Genomic DNA, 20,634 nt, shown 5'->3' on the forward strand with positions numbered 1-20,634 from the left:
TTTACCTTTTCATGCTCTGAATTTTTGAGAATTATATCATCTGGATTTATTTGTGTGTACTGTAACTGGCCAAGTCTGGGTAGTAATCAGTGGGCTTCTTAAAACAACAGACATTTTTTTCAAATGGTAAGTTAAGTACTATGGAAACCAACAATGTAATTCTACAGGTAAAAGTGAGCATTTCGTAGGAGGTGGAAACCAACAACTTAATTCTACAGGTAAAAGTGAGCGTTTCATAGGAGGCTTTTCTTTTCAGATCCTGGGTGGACTGGATTCAAATTATTAATGGAGGTATTTGTTAGCACTTCTGATTGAATTAGGTACGACAGTGTACTCTCAGTCAGTTCTGCTTTCTTAGACCAGTTGAGTAATGTGTTTATTCCCTGAACTAAGCTTGTGAACTTCCCCTTCATTTCTTGTAAACTGAATACCACATCTTTTTACCTTAAGATTTTGTGAGTTTTAAAATTTGAGAGATTCTATGGAAGATTGTAAATGAATTGTGAGGCATCCTCAGGAAGTTTATTCCTTTTTAAATGTGCATTCTAATGTAGCTGAGAACATTGTCTACAAGTGCTTTTTAAGTTCTCTGAACTCATCTCTACCAAAACCTTTAAATTTAGTGAGATCTTTAAATAATATTTATAATTGTACTCATAGTGGGAATCTTTAACCACTTATAATGGATTCAGAAAATTAGTTACTTGTTACTGATCTGGTGAAACAGTTTGAACCTTTGAAATGTATTAAATAAATACTGGGGGGTTTTACATTGTATTTAATAGTTAAATTTGAATGTTTCTCTAGTTTGAAGACTTGAGCCTTGCTTGGATTTGCTTTTAAACATCATACTCAATAAGCAGATCCATAATGCTATTAATATTCAGATTTCTACTCAAAATCTATTTCTTCTGTGATGCGTGTCAATAATTAGCCACCTTAAAAGCTGGATAAGGTGCCACTTAGCAATAGCTGTGCTAATGATGAAGTAATTTCTTTTTACTCATGTTTTAGTCCTTATTTCCTTAATTTTTTCCTCCTCAGACCTAGGACATAATGCATAGTCAGTAATACTGACACACATTGCCTGCTCCCATAATCTGTGGGTAACCATATCTTCAAAAAACACATTGTTTATTTTCTTCCCCATTCCCAAAATAATTGCATGAAGGAGAATTAGAGCCAGAGGAGATGGTTCTGATTTTGCATCAGGGTAATAATGGATTAACTTTACATAATGTGCATCAGCCTGGGATGCTTAGGTGTTCAGTCATCTCTCTTGCTGGTGTATTGCAATTCCCAGGGTCCCTTCTGGAGTCTCCCTTCAGAAGGAAGGAGAGCTTCACATGTTGTAGCTATTTTAATTTTACCAACATAACTGTTTTTATGTGTAACATAATATTATTATCCAGCAGGAAATACAGCCTCCTACTGTGAACCTCAAGACTATCCAATATTTTAGGAATGCCTTCTAACCTTCTTTCCAGCATCAGGGAAATCAGTATGTCAAATATCCCTGTCTTGCACAATCCCCACCCCTCTACCTCTTTAAGGAAAAAATTTGCAAGCTTGCTTTAGGTGTCCTGACTATTGTGAAATGCAGGATTATATATTTTTTAAATCTAGTCAGATTTTAATTGTTTCATAAATTCAGGGTGGCTTCCAGAAGAAGACCTTAACAGTAACAAAATTTACAAAAATCCTTCTTAGTAGAAAAGTCACTTAACTACAGAGAATATTTTGAAAAGTAAAAATATTCTTCATAGAACAGCATCCCTCCAAAAAAACCAATTAAACAAAAAAAAACCCTGGAGTAAAAACAAACTGCAAAAACTGGAGCAGATTGTATGTATGTTCATCTATGAATATTATCTTAAGCATGGGCAGATTTTAGGTATGTTCTGTGAAGTTAATTTATCATTCGGTCATTCAAACCTTTTTTGGATCTTTTGCTTTGTTGGATGATAATAAGGAAGGATGGAATTGGCTTATCTGCTCAGCTCTGATGTCCCAAGTTTTAATTCATGCTGTTTGAAATACTGAAACTTTTAAAGATTAATCTCAATTACTCTGGAAATTACCACTACATCAGGAATTATAGAAGTTAATTTTAATAAAAAGTATTCAATCTGAGTCTGTCCTCAAGTTTGTAACCTATACTATGATTTTTCACTGCAGAAGCAGGATAGGAATGATACAGAGCAACTGCCAGTCTTACAGTCCCTCTCTGAGACAGAAAACATGGAAATGCCTCTTGCTGCAAAGTTGGGTTTGCAGTACAAAACTCGGACCTCCAGGGAGGCTGCTGATGCTCCTTAGCCTAGCCTAGCAGTATGTCAAACATATTTGTGTTTTATCTTCATCCTTATGTCTTGTGTTACAGGGCAGTCTGCTACCAGTTAATGTATTTTTTTCAAACAAATTTTACTTGTTTTATCTAGAAAAGATAAATTCAGTAACAGGATTGTACTGCATGCATCAGCGTGTAAGGTATGGAGGAATTTGTCTATAGCCCAAACCCCTGATTTCTTCCACAGCCTTATCTCTCAGTTGCTCTGTTTTCATAAGAGTTCAGAGTGCGCAGGCCGTATGCCTTAAAGTAGGCCCCTTCCTGAATCTCCTCTTCTTCCTTAATTTTATATTGCTGAAACTTTACTCAGTGTGTAATTAGTATTTGGGTCTCCTACATATGACTCCAATCTCCTCCTATATCTACAGAACTAGATATTTGTAGCAAACCCACCTAAATTTATTATTCCAGCAGTGAGAAACTGATTCAGTGCGCATTGTGATTTCTCCTGCGCCTACGTCAGTGACCAACTGTTGAGTTTTGGCATGCGTTGCATTCCTGGGTGTGGTTGTAGGACAATCCAAGATAGCCTCAGTTATCTTGGCTTTGTTACAGCAGCCTGTCGAAGTTCAGAGGTTCACATTAGAGTCTATGAAAAGCATTTCATTCCAGATTGTGAAGTTATTTTTTCACCTTCATCTTTACTTCTTTTTTTTCAAGATTTGAGGGAGAGAGAAGTTACATGGGTAATAAGAAAGGCCTGGTGTATTTCACAAACTCAATAAATTTTAAAAAATATTCTGAGTCATAGGAATAAAAATTTCTGTAGTTGTGGTTGCTTTTCAGCTTTGGGGTTTAGAATCCTGGGTACGCTGAATTTAATCCTATTCTTTCTGCTATAGATGCAGGGTTAAGGAGGTTTCATCTTGTAACGCTAGTAAGTCTACTTCAGCCAGCATGACTGTAATGTTTAATCTTGAGAAGCTTCTAAAATGGAAGTTGACTGACCAAGACAGGACTCAGCTGTGAGTTAAGGTTGAACACAGAAGGACTAAGTACGGGAAAGAAAACGAAGACTGAGCATGGAAAAAGAAAACCCACAGTAGTTGTCAGACATGATGCATAGACTGCAGCCCCTTCTTGTGACAAGGAACTCCCAACAGGCAATGTGAATATGCATGTACTGGAAACTGTTGTCACTTAATAGTGTTGGCATCGCTCAAACTCAAGACTTGGAAAACCTAAGAAAGTTCTGTTGGTTTGTATAGTCAGACACGGTAATTTATAGAAACGTTTCTCTATAATCCCTGTATAAACAGTGCTGGAGGTCAACTTCCAGTGGTCATATTTCACAACAGAGAGAGGTGGAAAATGAGAATGTGATTTTTGCAAATGTGGCCTCTTTCCTTATAGAGTATTTTCTCATAGACAGTGAGGAAACGATAAGAATGTAAAAGTCATTAAGAACTCTGAACTTGTTCAAATACTTCAGCTCTCCTTAACAGGAAAGATGGAGTGACGAAACTAGGCTGCTCTTGCAAATTCTTACGTTGCTACTTTTGCAGCTTGATAAATTTTATTGAAGAAGCCTTATTTATGCAAAACGTTGAGTGTAAATAACTGAAGAACATGTTATCGCATAGATGATTGATCTTTTGGGGGTAATATTTGTGAGTTTATCAACTTTGCCTAACCACTGGAAAAAATCAATTTGGTATAACTCTTAAATATGCTTGGTGTGAAATTTGAGGAAAGGTGGTTTGTGGCTTCCAACAATACTTTTTGAGGCATGTAATACAAATGCCTGTAGATACTTGCATAATTTTACTGCCACGAGGCTAAATTGGCCAGATAAATATATGTAATAGCTACTTGGCTTTTTCTCCTCCTGATTTATGAGAGTTCTGCGATGCTGCTCTTTTGGAGTAGGAATCCAGCTTCTCAAGTCTCGATGCTGGGAAAACTGTGTGATAAAATGCTTGTACTTGTACTCTCTACAGTGGTAAGCTAGGCTGCTACAAATGTCAAAAGAAACCTCTTAGAGAGAGATGAGTTCTGTAGTTCTTGTCTGAGAGCCCTTTCCTTTTCCAGGAAATAATACTACTGGAGGAGACCACTGCCTTTAATAGTGGTAGCTGTTTGTTTGATGCGATGTGTGCAGCTCCAGAAAGCTGCAGGTAAGATGCTGCTGTGTAGATGATCTCGGGAGGTGAAGTTTGAGCTGGGAAGATACAGAACAAACTGTAAGCAGAGTAGAAGGATGGCACTGTAATATAGATAAGTGGCACCTGATGGACAATCAGCCTTTGAAATGAAATTTGTCCTTTAAGAAGTAATGTGAGGTATTTGCACCCAGCAAGTGCTAGAAAATGCACCCTACCCATTCTGATATAGACAGCCTTTGGTTTGTTAGTGCTTTGTTGATGTATGTTTGCAAGACACTATTTGCCATCAGTTAAGCAGGGGTGAAGATTGCTAAAGCTGCTGGAACAACAGTGGAGTTTGAGTGGACTTTCTAAGTTCTGCCATGTGCACTAATGTTTTCCAGCCAAGTGAAATATGTGGCTTTGGTAATCTCAAAGGGACATAAAATGATGCTTGGTCCCACCGGGTTTGAGGTCAAGATCCACTCTCGTGGAACTTGCCAGCAAGAAGGGATTATGCCAGCTTCTTAGGAGATCTGATTTTCCTAGAGTGCAACAAGCTGGCTTTCTATCTCAATTCAGTATCTATGTCACTGACTTGCTATTTGCATCCCCTGCTCATAAGTTCCATTCCTGTGAATGTAGTAAATAAGGTAAGTTTAACGTACATAGAGGTATTGTAGGGTAATTGAGGAACATGTAATTGATTCCCTGTGAAGGAAGGTAGTGTTGTCTCCCACATAATTTTAATGACACTCTAAATGGTGGTATCAATATTATCAATGTCCTATATGCTGCTTATTTGATAAGGGACAACTGCATATTCTGTAAGGAATAGACCTTTTTTTTTTTTCTGGTTTCTGGACTTAGGAAGGGAAGGCAGAGGGCACTGTTAAGAATGGTGATCTGTGAATGGAATAGTTATGCTACAGTCACCTGCCAGAATAATTGAGTTTATTCAAGGTGCTGCTCAAATCAGTGAAGCCTGTGACTAGTCACTGATGAAGATAACACAGTTGTGACTTTTATGGTTGTGTGAATCTGGCAGCACAATATCCAGTATCCTTTGCACTGAGTCCCTATCATGCCTGCCCTGCTACTGGGTGCCAGCTGTTACATTGCAGGCATTTTTAGACTGCTTTCCTCTTCATCCTGTCTTCTGCTACCAAGCTCAGTTGCCACCCCAGGAAGCAGCTGTCTTTTGTGGAAGTAAGGTGATGTGTTGCCATCTTGGTATGGAGAACAAGGCACATCATTTCATCTACCAGCCTGGGCGGCAGCAGCACTATTTCCTACTTGCCCAGGCTGTAGCGCTCATACTGCTTCTATCTCAAACTCATTCATACCAGGAGTGAACTTCGTTGCTTGCCACTGTGGTCATCCACTGGCAGGCAAGGCACAATTTGGCAATGGTAGAATCTGAATACGTTATTCAGAGGAAACTTCTGCGAGTGATGACTTGGTTACTTTGATCTGCTGCTTGCTCTGTGCTGGGTCTGGTTTTGAGGAGTGACTGACTGGTAGCAGTGTGCTGTGCTGCAGATGTGGAAAGGCTGCCAATGTGTGCAGGATTTCAGGGTCGTTGGGTGATATTTCTGTCTGTGCTGAAGTGTTTTCTGACTTTTACTCTTCCGATTCTCTCCCCCATGCTGACGTGGGGGGAGTGAGCAAGCGGCTGTGTGGTGCTTAGTTGCCGCGTGGGGTTAAACCATGACAAGGCTGGAGTTAAGATCTCATTGTGGTACTGGAAAGACCAAGTATTTTGGCTAGATTGTTAGAGAATCGAATATACTGCTTCCATTTCTTGATCAATGTTTCCTTTAAAAAAATCTTCATTATCATGGAGGAATTTTGCGATTATTAATTTGATATTAGGTGAAAAGGGTAGAAACCATCTCTTTGGATGTCTACTGAGTTATTTATTTAGAGAAATATATTTTCATTGTTAGGTATACTTAATGTAGGTTTGTATAACTGAAGTGTTTTTTCTCTCCACTGAGTCTAATGGGAGTATAAATAACCAGTTTGGATGTGGACCCCTGGATTTATAGACATCTCGAGCTGAATGTGATAATTCTCACTGAGCATGTAGTTGTGGATTCATGATATATTATTGCTGATCAGAAATAATGTGTTACTAATTTTAGTTACCATAATGAAACCTGGTAACTTCTGTGAAAGGAAATGTCTGAGAGATTACTATCAGTATTTAAAAAAAATAGCACCTGTGAGATTTTGTACCAATAGCATTTAAATTCCTATCTCCTGCCTCCTTAAAGACAAACATTACTATCTTTATAATCAAAAGGCTTTAAATGCCAAGCAATAGGAAGAGGGGAGTAGGGAGGGAAGTGTGCATCTGTTTATAAGAGCCAATCTGAGAAACTTGACTTGGAGTTCTTAAAAAAAACCAAACCCCAAACTTTAAATGCAGTCTGATTGATTTGTCTTTTTATCCCTTAATTTATTTGGACCAGAAAAATCCCCCACCCCAAATCCTCCCCAATTCCATTGAGATTCTCCCCTGCCCGCCCCATTACCCCCAACTGATAATATACAAACATTGAAATTAGTAAGATAAAAGGTTTTGGCATAGGTCTGAGAAGCTTCAGGTCTGTTGTCATGAACAGAGGAAAATTCAGCCTTGACTGGAGTTGTGGCAAGTTGGTATAATGGTGCTACAATTTCAGATTGTGGGGTTGCTCTTTAAAAGAAGCACTTGAAATAATCTAAAAATCCATTGGCTTTTGAGGTACAGGGAGGAAAGGACATAAGTTCTCAGATGAAACCTTTTTTAGCCCATATTGGACTTGACTTTATCATGTCTCTTTCTTTTCAGCCCATAGGTTCATATTTTTTTGTATATCCATGGAGTCAAGGTTATAGCTTCGAGAGAGAGGGAGTTTTAAGAAAAGTGCTATTACAGAACCTGAGGAAAAAAAAAGTCAGTCACCAAGTCAACATATTCTTGCTACTGTCATATGAACATTATGTTCTGGTAACTGATTCTATGACACTTGGGGTTGGGGAATTTTTTGCCACAAATTACATAGATCAGGATTTTATGAAGTTAAATACTTTAAAAAGATACCTCGTTAGTTACGTTGCTAAATATAATTTTCAAAATCGCTGAGTAAGTGTGCCACTGAGGTTGTGCTTGGATCTTCTTTAGGCTTTGCGGTAAGCGGACATGAGAAATGTTAGGCACAAAATGAGGTTTTACGTGCTGTATAATCATAAGGAATACTAGTTGTGTATATAGAAAATTGGACCAGAAAGCTGAAATTGTGTTAGAGTACCCTGTTTAGACTCCTCTCATAGGGACTATGGTGACAGATTCCGTAAGCATCTTTTGAGTTCTTCTGTGTGTCATGAAATGTGTGGCTTGTATTAGGCTCTAGAAAGGATGCAGAATATTTTTAAAGGTATTTAACTGATGGGGGAATTCAGAAAACATTGCATCCTGTGTGCTTAAAAGAATTTATAGCTTGTATCTGACTTCATTAAGCTAGCTTCTGATTTGATTACATTTGTGTAAAGCAAACAGATTTGGGAGATAATCCTGTTGGTTCCTGGTAATGTTTTACAAAGGCTATTATGAGAAAAGAGTTATGGAACAACTCAAAACTTTCACTGGACAAGTGTACAAATGTTAACATTAATTCCTAATATAATAAATAATAATATTTCTGTGAAGAAAAATTTGTGTTCTTACAAGTCAACCACAGTTGCTATGCTGGACACCAGAGAGTTCTTCGAGAAGTTTCTGCCCGTCTTCTATGTGAAAGTGAACTTCTTTGTGTTGCTAGGCTTATTGAGGGATGATCAAATGATTTTCTGGTATTCTGACAGTCAGAAAAAGTTACTGTATCTTTTCTCTAGGCTCATTTTTATTATCAAAACCTGCCATTTTCACAGAAGCTTGATGCAAAGCTTTCACAATTTCACTTTGAGTTATAAATTAATATTAAAAATGCCTTTCGTGACACTTCAGTGACTGACTGAAGTGCTTGGGCCCACTGCAGTAATGGTATAACAAGGAGTCATCTGTCATCCTGTGAATGTATGAGCTAATTTTTCCTCACACATACTTCATGGCAGTTTAGCTAACTAACATTTTCTAATTGAGATTGACTAGTGCACACATGGCTTGTTGCCACAGTAATTCAAATTTTGTGAGCTATCTGGAATATACAAATTCATGTGCTGGTTTTCATTTAAATGTCTTTGAGCTATAGAAACTTCCGCTTCTGTGGGTTTGGGAAAGGGAGATCCTTAGCACGTGTAGTGAGCCAGCTCTTGCTGGTCCTGGTGTAGCTGGGTGCTAACAACTCTGCTGTGATGCTGTGACAGCTGTAACATGGGGGTTTGGCCAGTTGAATTGGTGGTGAAGGGAGACCAGCTTGTGAGTTATGCTGGTTTGCAGCAAGGGCTCTGTAGTGCAGTAATTCTCTCTGATACAGTCAGTGTTGAATCTCGAGGAAGAATAGAAGATTAAGGCAGACATGAAATAAGCCTTCCCAGCTGGTCAGATTGGACTGGGTGATTTCCTGAATGGGAGGCTGCACCTCCACTATAGTTTCTAATAGCCTTCGAAAGTTTTCATCAAATTATGAAACTGTTGTGGGTTTTTTTTAATCCTTTTCTATTTCAGTTTGTAAAACATCCCATGGCAAGGAATTGTGCAAGTTAATTCTGTATCGTGAGAGACATACTCTTTTATTTTGAAACCTGGACTGCTAGAGAATTCCATTGCTTCTCTGCAATTTCTACAATATAAGAATTTGAAAATCATCATTCCCTGCTCATTTTCTGACACTTGTGATACTATAATTTTTTTAGCTCTCCCCACCAGCAAATTGGTTTTCTGAGGTGAAGACCTTTGATGTGTCTAATCTGTCCTTGAACAGAAGTCGTTGATGTAGTCCTAATTATCCTTGTTACTGTCCCACACCTTTTCGTTTCATTTCAGAAAGGTGTGCTGGTTTTGGCTGGGATAGAGTTTAAGTTTCTTCACAGTAGCTAGTATGGGGCTATGTTTTGGATCTGTGCTGAAAACAGCTAATGCCGAGATGTTTTCGTTACTGCTGAGCAGTGCTTACACAGAGTCAAGGTCTTTTCTGCTTCTCACCCCACCCCACCAGTGAGTAGGCTGGGGAGGCACAAGAAGTTTGAAGGGGACACAGCTGGGACAGCTGACCCCAGCTGACCAAAGGGATATTCCAGACCATAGGATGTCATGCTCAGCATGTAAAGCTGGGGGAAGAAGAAGGAAGGGGGGGATGTTCAGAGTGATGGCACTTGTCTTCCCAAGTAGCTGTTAACATGTGATGGAGCCCTGCTTTCCTGGAGATGGCTGAACACCTGCCTGCTGATGGGAAGTAGTGAATGAATTCCTTGTCTTGCTTTGCTTGCGTGCACGGCTTTTGCTTTACCTATTAAACTGTCTTTATCTCAGCTCATGAGTTTTCTCACTTTTCCTCCTCTGATTCTCTCCCCCATCCCGATGCAGGGGGAGTGAGTGAGTGGCTGTGTGGGGCTTAGTTGCTGGCTGGGGTTAAACCATGACAAAGGGTATATTAACTACAAGAACTATGTGGTATTGAAGCTGAGCGCAGCCTGGTCTTATGCTGTGGCATCTTACTGGTTTTGCTCTGCTCCTTTCATAATTCTTGCTACTGTTTGCTTATTTGACAGTTACATTTTTAGAGGACTAAATGTGATTTATGGTCTTTCCTAGACAATGGTAATAGCTGAATTAATATTCATCATTATTTATAGTTAGGGTCATTCTCTTACCCTTCTTCCATGTGCTTTTCTCTGCTGTTTTTATTACAGAATAATTCCTTCTTGAGATCCTTTTGTATCTCTAAAATCAGTTTAGTTTAATCTACTCTAGAACATTTTGCATTAGCTGTAAACAGTCGCTTAACTGTTTGCTTTTGAGAGCATATATGACTAAAATAAAAATCACTGTTTCCAGTGGAGAGCCCTGTGTAACTCCTTATTCTGCATCTGAGCATGCTATTATTATTGTGGATTTACCTAGTTTCTCTATACCTGAATCCTACTTGGTGACAGACTTGGCAGCACTACTGTCCATTGTCACTGGATACTTCTCATAAAGCTGATACAAATTTATAGTTTGTTGTTCCAAATGCTTCCAGAACATGGGCCACGTGGACTGGACTTCTAAGGCTGCTCTGTGCTGGTGCAGAGCACTGTTGTTGGATCAGTTGTCCAAAATGCTGTGGCTTTCACTTTTGTGTTGAGAATGACCATCGTATATGAAACACTGCTTAAAGCTTTGGTATGAATAGCTTTTTTTAATCTTGCTAAAATGGATCCTCCAAGTAATCTGGTTTATGGTGCATGTTGGTTCCTGAAACACATGCTCTGGATCTGTAGCTTGTTTGTCTGCTGTTTCTGCTCTCACTTAAGATCTAGAACCAAAAATACAAGGGTATGATTGACTGACTGATTTATATTTGACCTTTTCTACTCCTAAGCAGCAGATGTTTGCTGTACTGGATGCAATTCCTTGTCTATTCAAACACTGTATAGAACACTCATAGGTCCTGCTGAAGTAACTCCAGTGTAAAAACCTTAGATTTGTGACTGATTTACCAATAAAATATGCTTATTTTACTTGTAAAAGTTACTTTCTTTTGATTTTGAAAATGCATTTATTTTTGTGAGATTTGATATATTTAACTTCAAGCTTTGGTTCTTGGATTTGGGTGATTAAAGGAAATATTTTTCCACTGTTTCAGCCCTTTTTGTACTTTCTTTAATATCTAATGTCTTTTCTAAATTCAGCATGTATTTGTAAAGATACCTTTTAAACCCAAGATGTTCATGTTTGAAAACTGTTTAGTTGTCTGACATTTAGCTGCCCTAAATGTAAATGATTCAATTGGAAATGTCATGACTTGGTTAGTTAAAATTCTTCACATGCGTGCAGATGAGCTGCAAAGCAGAGTTGCTTGAACTGCTTTCCGCAAGGCACAGCTAGTGTTTCTTTAGAAAACTTTTGCTTATTTTCAGTTATAGGTAGTATAATTCAGCTCGCTTTATATCGCATGGAGTATTTAGGAGACCTGCTTCTCACTAGTGACTGACAGTAATTGCAGGGTATTTTTAGAGTGAGCCTATAAAACAAGGGGATTACTGCCTTATATCTCTGCAACTAAACATTTTAGCATATTGTATAGGACCGTAGTCAGAGTTTACAGTTGCTGTGGAGTCTGATGAATTGGGACATTTGCTTTGGAATAGTTATTGGTGGAGAAAACGAGGCTTTCTTATTTGCTGAACTTCACAGGTTTAGGAGAGGCAAGTGATTTCTCTCTTAGGACTGCTAGAAAGAGCATTGCATATCTTTAGGAATAACTTTTGCCTTGCAATGATCAAACTTGTGTTTTTCTGGCACTTTAAGAGTCTGAGTGCGGTTGCTGTGCTGGTACTTCTGTTACATACTGTTGTGGAATACTGAATACTCTATTTAATTGCTGCGGTCTGGGGATATTTATGTTTGAAGAGTCTGGCATATTTTAAAAAATTCTAAGCTTTAGGACAGGGCTTCTGGTAGCTGAATGTTTTAGCCACACAATTGTTAATGGTGTATTGGAGTACAGTTCATGATTTCATTTCCTGATATTTCATAGGCTATCTGCAATTTTTGTTTAACTCTGGTTTTTGCCAATAAGTTGTTGCTGTCATAACATTTTTTTTTTCCCCCCTTTTTCCACTCTTATCTGTGGTGCAAATAGAATTGTCAAGTGCTCTGGAAACAGCTGTGGAGTGCTCACATGATACCTTAGCTCAGGTATGAGACAGCAAGAAATCTGATGGATTTGAGAGGATGGCTAGTATCTCACATCTTATGATGACAGTGCATCACAATTTCTAAGAAAGCTGTCAGAGAAATTTACAGCTCTGACCTATTTGGTCTTATATAAAGAGTTTGAAGTTGCTGTTTCTGCTGTATTTTCAAAGCATGATCTAAATATTACTTTCACTGCTGGAAGGTGAGTTTTCTACAGCTGAAATGCTTGAGTAGTCTTTTTATTGTGTATCCAACACTTAATTTTTCTGCAACAAGGAAAATCCCCTTAATTTGAACTCTAAATAATAATAACAATAACAAAATGTATTTACTGGCTCAACAAATGAGCTCATGCTTTACCTTTATGTGTATTTTGATGTCTTAGAATCCTTGCTTGTAGTATTGTGTTATTAGATCTTAATTGGGTAATGAAAGGGTAAATGGGTTGGAAAGCCATGTGGTGAATAATGTGGTTAGTCATACTGTATTGCGTAAGGACTGTTAATGTTTTAGTGAGCATGCTCATATGGTTACATGCCTTCATTTGCTTCAGTGTGGCAGTGCTGGATTTAATTAGATTTTATGGGATCTAAACTCACAAAAAGGCTCAAAGTTCTGCATTCAAAATCTGACACACGGGGTGACCTTTTCTTCCTTAGAAGATAAGGGTACTCTGTGTTCTTGTGCTGGTGAATAATTGCAGAGAAGCTGTTGCAGGGCAATTGCAGCAAGTTTTGGCTAACCTTTACAGTAGGCTTGAAGAGATAGGGCATTACATGTTTTTGTGCTGTGTAAGTGGGAGAGGAGGGGAGACAGTTTGTTTAGCAGCAATGCTTAATAAGGATTTTTCAGAGAGTAAAACTCCATTCTGGCAGCTTCATAATAGACAGGGACAGACTATTTACGTTGGCAGCAATCAACTTGCCTTCCTAGCTTGCCTCTTTCTTATAAATGAAACGTTCTTACCTTGTCATCTTAAATTTAGAAATTCAAACTGTGCATTAGACAGCAAAACAGATCTAAATGTTTTGAACCACTTCTTTATATTTGCACTTGTACTGCAGGTAAGCCTGCCAAAACCAAATCTTGTCCCAAGAAAATGGCTTGAAACAAGCATATTTCCTCGCTGATGTCCTAGTGTCCTGGTTACAGCCAAGATTTACAATAATGTTGAAGAGTCAGCAGTGAACTGAGTTTTATAGGAAAAAGCAATGTGGAATACTGTTCTGAAATATGTGGGTTGTTTGCATTTCTTGGTGCGGACCCTTGCGGATTTCGTAATGAAATTCAAGTTTTGATAATGCTAAAAAGGTAGCTGTTAGACATGAGTCTTTGGACGGGTGTGACCAGGTTGTACTTGCACAAGAACTCAAAGCCACGGAGTTTTCTGAGGATACAGATCTTGACAGCCGTGCTGCGGAATGTTTCTGGAGTGTTTTCCTAGTAAGTAGGTTAGACAAACACATTTTTTTCGATGAGATTAAGATAATTTGCATGTCCTCTTAGGTCTGAAGTATCAGGTAACTTTGGCAGGAAAAACGCATCCTTATTCAGAAAGCTTTGATGTCAAGAAATGCCCTGTATTTCTTAGGCAAAAAAACATACTAGAGATGGACGGACTTGTTTGTCTGGGTTTCAGGCTCTGTTTGGCTTGGTCCTTTTTTTATTAGCAATATTAGGTGCATTTCACTGGGAAAGGGCACATCGGAGCTGATAGTTCTGCAGCTGCTCCTACCTCACCAACGTGGGGGCAGCAGGCAATAGAAGTATGAATAAGACTCTTTTTTTTTTTTTTAATTACTTAGTCTGATTGTAACATGTTAATGGAATTAGTTTTACGTGGAGGTTTGTAAATTTTACAATGATCCCTATAACACCTTGTTCTTAAACCTAGATTTCCTTGCTGTTTGAAATGCATACTTCTAGGAATTTTATTGATGTGTCAGTTTGGTCTACTGATGGTTCAGGCTTGCAGGAGGACTTGTACTGTAAAGCAGGGGGGTGGCACTGGGGGGGATTGGGGGGATGTCCCCTCCTGTACCCTGGCTACTCTGTATTTGTTGCAGGCTGCAGAGAGTACTTTGTCCTTATTTGACCCATGACTTTCTTTTTTCTAAACTGGTAAAGTAAATAGGAAAGGGTATTCAATTCTGAGAGAAAACAGAAAGTAATCCCCAACCTTCCTAATGGTTTTAAAAAACTGGCTGAACTGAAGACTTAAAATCAATTTTTATCCTTTTCCATTGCAAACAAAAAAGATACCACGTATTTGAATGCAGATTAAATAAGCTTTGTGAAGGCTAGAGTTCAGAAGAAAGATAAAAATGGGTTTGTGCTGGTTTTTTGTCCTCAGTGTTGAAACTGTAAGTGGTTGCTTACTGTGAAATTTGTAGTACCCCTAGCCTAAAATCTAACCACTTAAATTTGTGAGTGCAATTTAGGTACCAGTACTGTCCTTCTGCCCTGCAGATTCTGTAGTTTGGATCACCTTGTAGGAGCAACTGCTACGGAAGAAACATTTATGCAAAATGTAAATGAACTGCTTATCTGAAGGTATGGGTACATGTGTAAACTCCTGCAAGGCAAGCTAAGCTCCAAATTTGCATCATCAGCAGCTCCCACCTGATCTAACTTCAGTTAAGGTGAAAGCTTACCCATCTCTCACTGAAGGGTAAATTGCTGGCTTGTGCTCACTGAAGGGTAAAAGTGAATACATACATAGAGCAGAACGGCTAACAAGACATGAATTAACATGCTAGTTTATCTTGCAGTAATTTGTTCTGCAGCCATAACCTGATGATGCACAAGGCAATGAAGCCAAGAGTGCTTCAACATGCACTTTTATCTGTGACAACGTTGTTTCTGTCTCTGTGCTGCCCCCAAGTTGTCAGTGAATGGATATGGGTTAAAATGATACCTTTTCAGGTGGTCAGAAGAATAATGGTGCCAAAGATCTCCTTAAATTGGCTTTGGAGCTGTGTTTTCAAAATATCCAAAATATATCAATTTGCTTAAAAGTAAATGGCAACATAAATTTATAAACTCACTATGTGAATAACTCGTCTTTTCAGTGCCTCTTGCAGATGCTTGTATGGTGCTTTAGAAACTGGTCTAATGTTTAGCCTAATGTTGTAATCTCTTGGATTGCAAAAGTGGTGGAGGTTTTCTTGTTTGTGGGGTTTTGTTTGTTTGTTTTTTCCCAATGGGCATGACCGTTCAGATGTAGAGCTGTCTGCAGTTAGCTGCCTGGTAGAGATAACCTTGAAATGTAACAGAACCCAAAGTGGCTCTGTTTCTTCTTTTCTCCAGAAGATCTCAGTGCTTTCAGGCTTTGTTACCAGTTTGTCTCTGATGTAACGCTACATTTTGTGATTTAATTAGATTTTGAGTTTCCCATCTTGGCTTTTTGCCAGTTTTATCTTCAAATACTGTTTCTCCGTTGTCGTCTCTCTGGGCCTAAGCTAGATTTGGGGTTGTAAAAGTGAAAAGGAAATAGAGTATTTGGTGGTTTGGTTTGTTTCTTCGTGGGGTTTTTTAAAATACTTTTAATTACAGGACAAAAATCAGTTGCTAAATATAAAAAAAAATCAGGGACAGATAACTTTCAGCCTACATAATCCGAAGGCAGAGTATAAAACTTCTTACAGGATCAGTGATGCTGTCAGTTTAGTAGAAAATACCCTGCTAGCTTGTTGCAGCCTAGGTTGGTGTCTTTCGTTGTGTCAGCAGGCATGCTACGCTTGTATGGAAATCTGAAGTGCACGGCAAAGAATTCAAGTAGAAAATGCTCACTCATTTTTCTCTAGAGCTCCTGCGCAGGGATTTTGACCTCCAGACAAAATTAGTAGAAATTTCAGCACTTAATTGCAGCAATTCCTGTGCTTCTCTCCCGCATTCCTCAAATATGCAGCCTGTGTGAATTTTTTTACTTAATGCTTTCCCATCAGACGGCAATTCTAGTCATATTGGGCTGACATGCATATAACCAGCAAATTAGGTGTTTATAGGGCAAACTATTTTGCAACCCACTTCAAACAGGCTGACATCTCAGAAAATCCGAGTGTGGCAGTTGGAGAAAGCTCGCTGGTTGTCTGACCAGAAATTGATTTTGCTATTTGTCAGCTTTTCTATTAAATAGAATAAGCTATTTTTAAACCGCTTGTTGCCAACATGACCTCAAAATTAGAACATGTAGGAAAATGGGTTTGGTTTTCAGTGAAAAGGAAATACTTTTGGGCAAAGTGCCACTTCAGCTTCTCATAGGAAGTGTAGTTGAGGAACTCTTATTCTCACCCTCCCTTGTGGACTGAGATTCCTGGTCAGAATAAATCTCTGATAAGGTACCAGTCTCATGGGAAAAGCAATGCTTCCTGGGAGAAGTCCAAGGAAGTGCTCACATAAGCAAATGTTATGATAAGGCAATTAGACTGTGATTTCACAAGTGGTACAGTGGCTGCGTGCTGTTCTCAGTTCTTGTTTTGTTGCTTACCGAAGCTTTTGAGATTCAGAGTTACCTTGAAAACTTTTCCACAGGCTGTTTTTACATGTTTGTAGGTTTGAAATTTCTACAAAATCTTTTTTGATCGCTCATACTCAGAATACCAGCAGATGAGCTTTACTGCATCCATTTGTATCAGTTTAAGAGTCTGTTGCCCTTTTTGGCAGAATGGAGCATCTATGCCCATTTCTCAGTTACCAGAGTGCAAGGTTGGGTAGCTGGGCTTTAAAGCTATGTGCTGAGCAGACTCCTGAGCTTTGCACCGAAGCAGCTGGAGCAGTGGTTTTGCTCATCATGCTATGGCACTGCCAGTCTTCAGCAGGGACAAGAGTGGGTGTCAGTCCTCATGAGTTGAAGTGCCATGTGGAGATTTCCTGCAGTACATGTCAACTGCCTGAGGTGATTGAATGGCCCCCCTTGAAATTTTGGTTCCTTTAGACTGAGTGAAGCATAGACTTCCATCTGCAGTTTGTAAAGCAAAATATGTAACTAGTGCTGCTCTAATGCCTCTCTAAGCCTTAATGGAGAATAGAAGCCTTGCACCTCCTCTTAAAACTTCCAGAATTGCCTTTGCACATTCAGATTTTTAAATGGCTTTTAGCTTGTAAAATAAAGGAACTGCGTTTGTAGAGCAGCTGCTTCAGCTTGTTTAGTGGTAAGAAATGTGCATGTTTTTTTTATTTTGGACACGTATTCTAATCTCTAAATCCTACCAAGTAAATTCAAGAAAATACTTTATGTTACTAGTTATGTCGGGCATTTTGCAGCTTTGAAGGAATGAAGCTAACCCTGCTTTATAACCAGACAATTGCAATTGAGAATCCCCAAGCAACTTTTTTATTCCTGCTCTTACACTGTTTGTTAGAGCTTGTGGATATTCTAGGTACATGCTCCCTTCCAGGGACCATTGTCTAGCCTTTGCCATACATCTCAACCCTTTACTTAATTTGCAAGAGAGATTTGGATTGCTTGGAGTACCACACCTTATTGCTTTTAAGCACTCATCAAGCAGCTTTGAGTGCAGGTGTTTGCTGCAAAAGTGGAGTTTGGTCTGGTTATTTGCTAGTGTAGAAATACTTCAGGAATTATCCCTTACGCTGAAAGCAGGCCCTGCAATGCCACAAGACCAGGCAGCATTGCATTCATTTGTCACTGAACTTGTGCACAAGTAGCATTCTTATTTGCACTTCAACAAGTATTAACATCACCACACTTAAATTTCCCAGTTCTAGTGATATAGTCGTGTTTTCTTTATCCATGGGTATATCTTTAACTTATTACTTATTTTACAATATTGCTTTTAATGGATTATGGAAAGATGGAAGATTCTAGAGAAATGAGCCAATACCATGCCCAGAAGATACAGTGGGAACTGTAATGCCTAATGACTCACAGCTTGAGGAGGAAAGTAACAGTTGCTGAAGGAGGGTTTGGGGGGTCAGTGACAAAACTCACACCTTTTTGTTACTTGGGATGGCTAAAGTGCGTCATAGATATAAAACAATATTTTTAATTTGGTTGACGAGATTTATTAGTGGGGGGCAGTGATTTTCTGTAATGCTTTTAATTTCTGACTTTTGTTCAGCTTTGAAATTGTTGCATTTTGAATTTAAGCTTCTTAAATGTCAGATACCACAAACATGAATGTGTTGCTTTCTCTCACCTATGTCAAATAGTTTTAACTGGAAGATACTTGTTCTTTTCAGGGTTTAAAATAGTGTTCAAACTGCTTTTAAATCTGCTTTCATTCAAAGTCTGCCTATTGACACCCATAAACATCTATACTCTGTACCTTAGTTAATCTAATGGGAAATAAGCATATATAATCCAGTTAGATGTTGTTGCCTTACATTCTGCAGCATCTTTTTTTCTATCAAAATGAGATGTCATGGTTGTAAGAAGGCTTCTTCTTCAGGAAAGAAGAGCAATATCTCAAGAAGCCTTTCAGCATGTTTTCTATACTCCCATATGATTTTACTTCTGTAGCTGAATATAGAGTCTTTTCATTGGTAGTACTTTCTCTGATAGCTTCTTGGCTAATTGTAGTTTGAATCTAGTAAAGGTGAGCATGTCTAAAGTATAGATTGGCTTGTATATAGAAACTGATAAATAAGAGAAGAGTATATAAAAACATCTAATTCTAGGCTTTGGAAGTGTAATTACAGAACTGTCTTCCCCCTTTGAAGAGGTAAGACTATGTAATTGTTTAGAGATTTACCCAGGACGTGGAAGTCAATTCAGTGCATTTCTCATTTAAACATAAGTACTTTTACCAGTAGACTAAGCAAGGGCTGGGCTGTACCCCTCAGTAAAAGCATGAACCTATCACTTGTACTTAAAGAACAGCACAAGCACCTAATTTTAGGAGCAGACTTAGGGCTATGAATCCTTGCATGGGTACCTTGGAAGCTTGTGCTACTCATGTCCTGCTTGGTTGCTCTAGGTAGGTGTTTAAATTCAGGGAGGCAGGATTTCATGCGCATCACTCTTCAGAGCTGCTCTGTCAGCTATTTTGGGTAACCTTATGCTCAGAGTAATAATTATTCCAGGGTCTAATGCTTCAGTTGCTGTGGAAAGATATTAAAAAAGTAATGTGGATTTGTGTTTTCCACTTTGAAGTGAATATCTATCTTTCCCAGAATCTATGTCCAAAATATTTTCCTTTCACAGGTACCTCCATTCATATTTGCAGAAGCTCAGATTTTTCACAGGGACATTTGTCATGATAGTGGTTGACCCAAAGTGGCTAAATGTATGTTTTGGTGCCTATTGGCAGTATTCTTTTTTTCTTCTTCTAGGACGTGAAAATCTGAGAAATGAACAAATTACGGCAAAGCTTTAGGAGAAAGAAAGATGTCTATGTCCCAGAGGCCAGTAGGCCTCATCAGTGGCAGACTGATGAAGAAGGCGTTCGTACTGGCAAGTGTAGCTTTCCTGTTAAGGTAAGAGTTTCTGCCTTTCTTTTGCATACCCATGAGGTACTCTTACCATGAATTATTATTTGGGGTTTTTTTGGCAAGCATAAGCCAGCAGCATGCTTCATTACACACTGACCTATTTTACAGTCAGCTCTCATTGCAAAGATTGTGGCTTTTTTTTAAAAGCCAGATGACTCATGTAACAAATGACTTGGAAAATCACTGTCTGAGATATCCTACATTATTATCTAGTTGAAATAAATCATGTAGCTAGTCAGAGGAGTAATATAATATTTGTCTTCATTTTTCTGGAAGAGCAGAAATGATAGACCTCTTGGATTGCATGGAAAGGTACTCGGTTCTCTCTGTTAAAAGTGGAGTTACGGTTACAGTTTGACTTGTAAGGTAAGCAGTGGGTTGTGCTTGGAAAGGAATCTCTTCCTCCCTTTTGATGATTGAAAACATTGCCAAGTAACACCTGGGTTTCCTCCAGTGCTTGAGGTTATAAGCACTTGCTAACTTGTGAGTGTCTTCTGTGCTATGATTTTTTGTGTGTATACATTACAGACTATTAATGCATGTGAAACTGAAATTACCTTTTTGAATTCTGAGAACTCATTCCAGATTATCAGAGTATTATAAATAGGTATTTTCTTTTGTGTTACCATTTATCCTTCCCCTTTATTTAAGAAACAATATTATTTTAATATTTTAGAATAATATATTAATACTTAAGAAATACAGTAATGAAAATAATTACGAAATTTAAGGTGTCTTGTTGTATACGCTCCCCTTGTAATCAAAAGCTTTCTTCCTCAAGGCACACTAATACTAACTCTACACTAGATTGTAAGCAGATGACTCTTATGGAAAAACTAACAGATTAAATATCTATGCACAAGGAAAACAATCTATGGTTCTAACACCTAAGGACCTCTTACTCGTTTTTATCTGTA

The 20,634-nt window shown here is 38.5% G+C and overlaps 1 protein-coding gene across 13 annotated transcripts in view; it reads left to right on the forward strand.

Annotated features, from left to right (window-relative positions):
• The window catches only part of NUMB (NUMB endocytic adaptor protein), a 96,555-nt gene that overhangs the window by 39,424 nt on the left and 36,497 nt on the right, over positions 1 to 20,634 (forward strand). For 9 of the 13 annotated variants that reach the window (XM_052782245.1, XM_052782249.1, XM_052782251.1 and 6 more), the window contains one exon: positions 19,559 to 19,702. The exons of the other annotated variants lie outside the window; for them this stretch is intronic. In XM_052782245.1, the coding sequence (XP_052638205.1) occupies positions 19,577 to 19,702 (126 nt within the window). In that variant the 5' untranslated portion in view covers positions 19,559 to 19,576. Of the gene's footprint in view, positions 1 to 19,558; positions 19,703 to 20,634 lie in introns of those variants that run through there. 13 annotated transcript variants of the gene reach the window in all.

The sequence above is a fragment of the Harpia harpyja genome, chromosome 3 (genome assembly GCF_026419915.1).
Source record: "Harpia harpyja isolate bHarHar1 chromosome 3, bHarHar1 primary haplotype, whole genome shotgun sequence".
NCBI lineage: Eukaryota > Metazoa > Chordata > Aves > Accipitriformes > Accipitridae > Harpia > Harpia harpyja.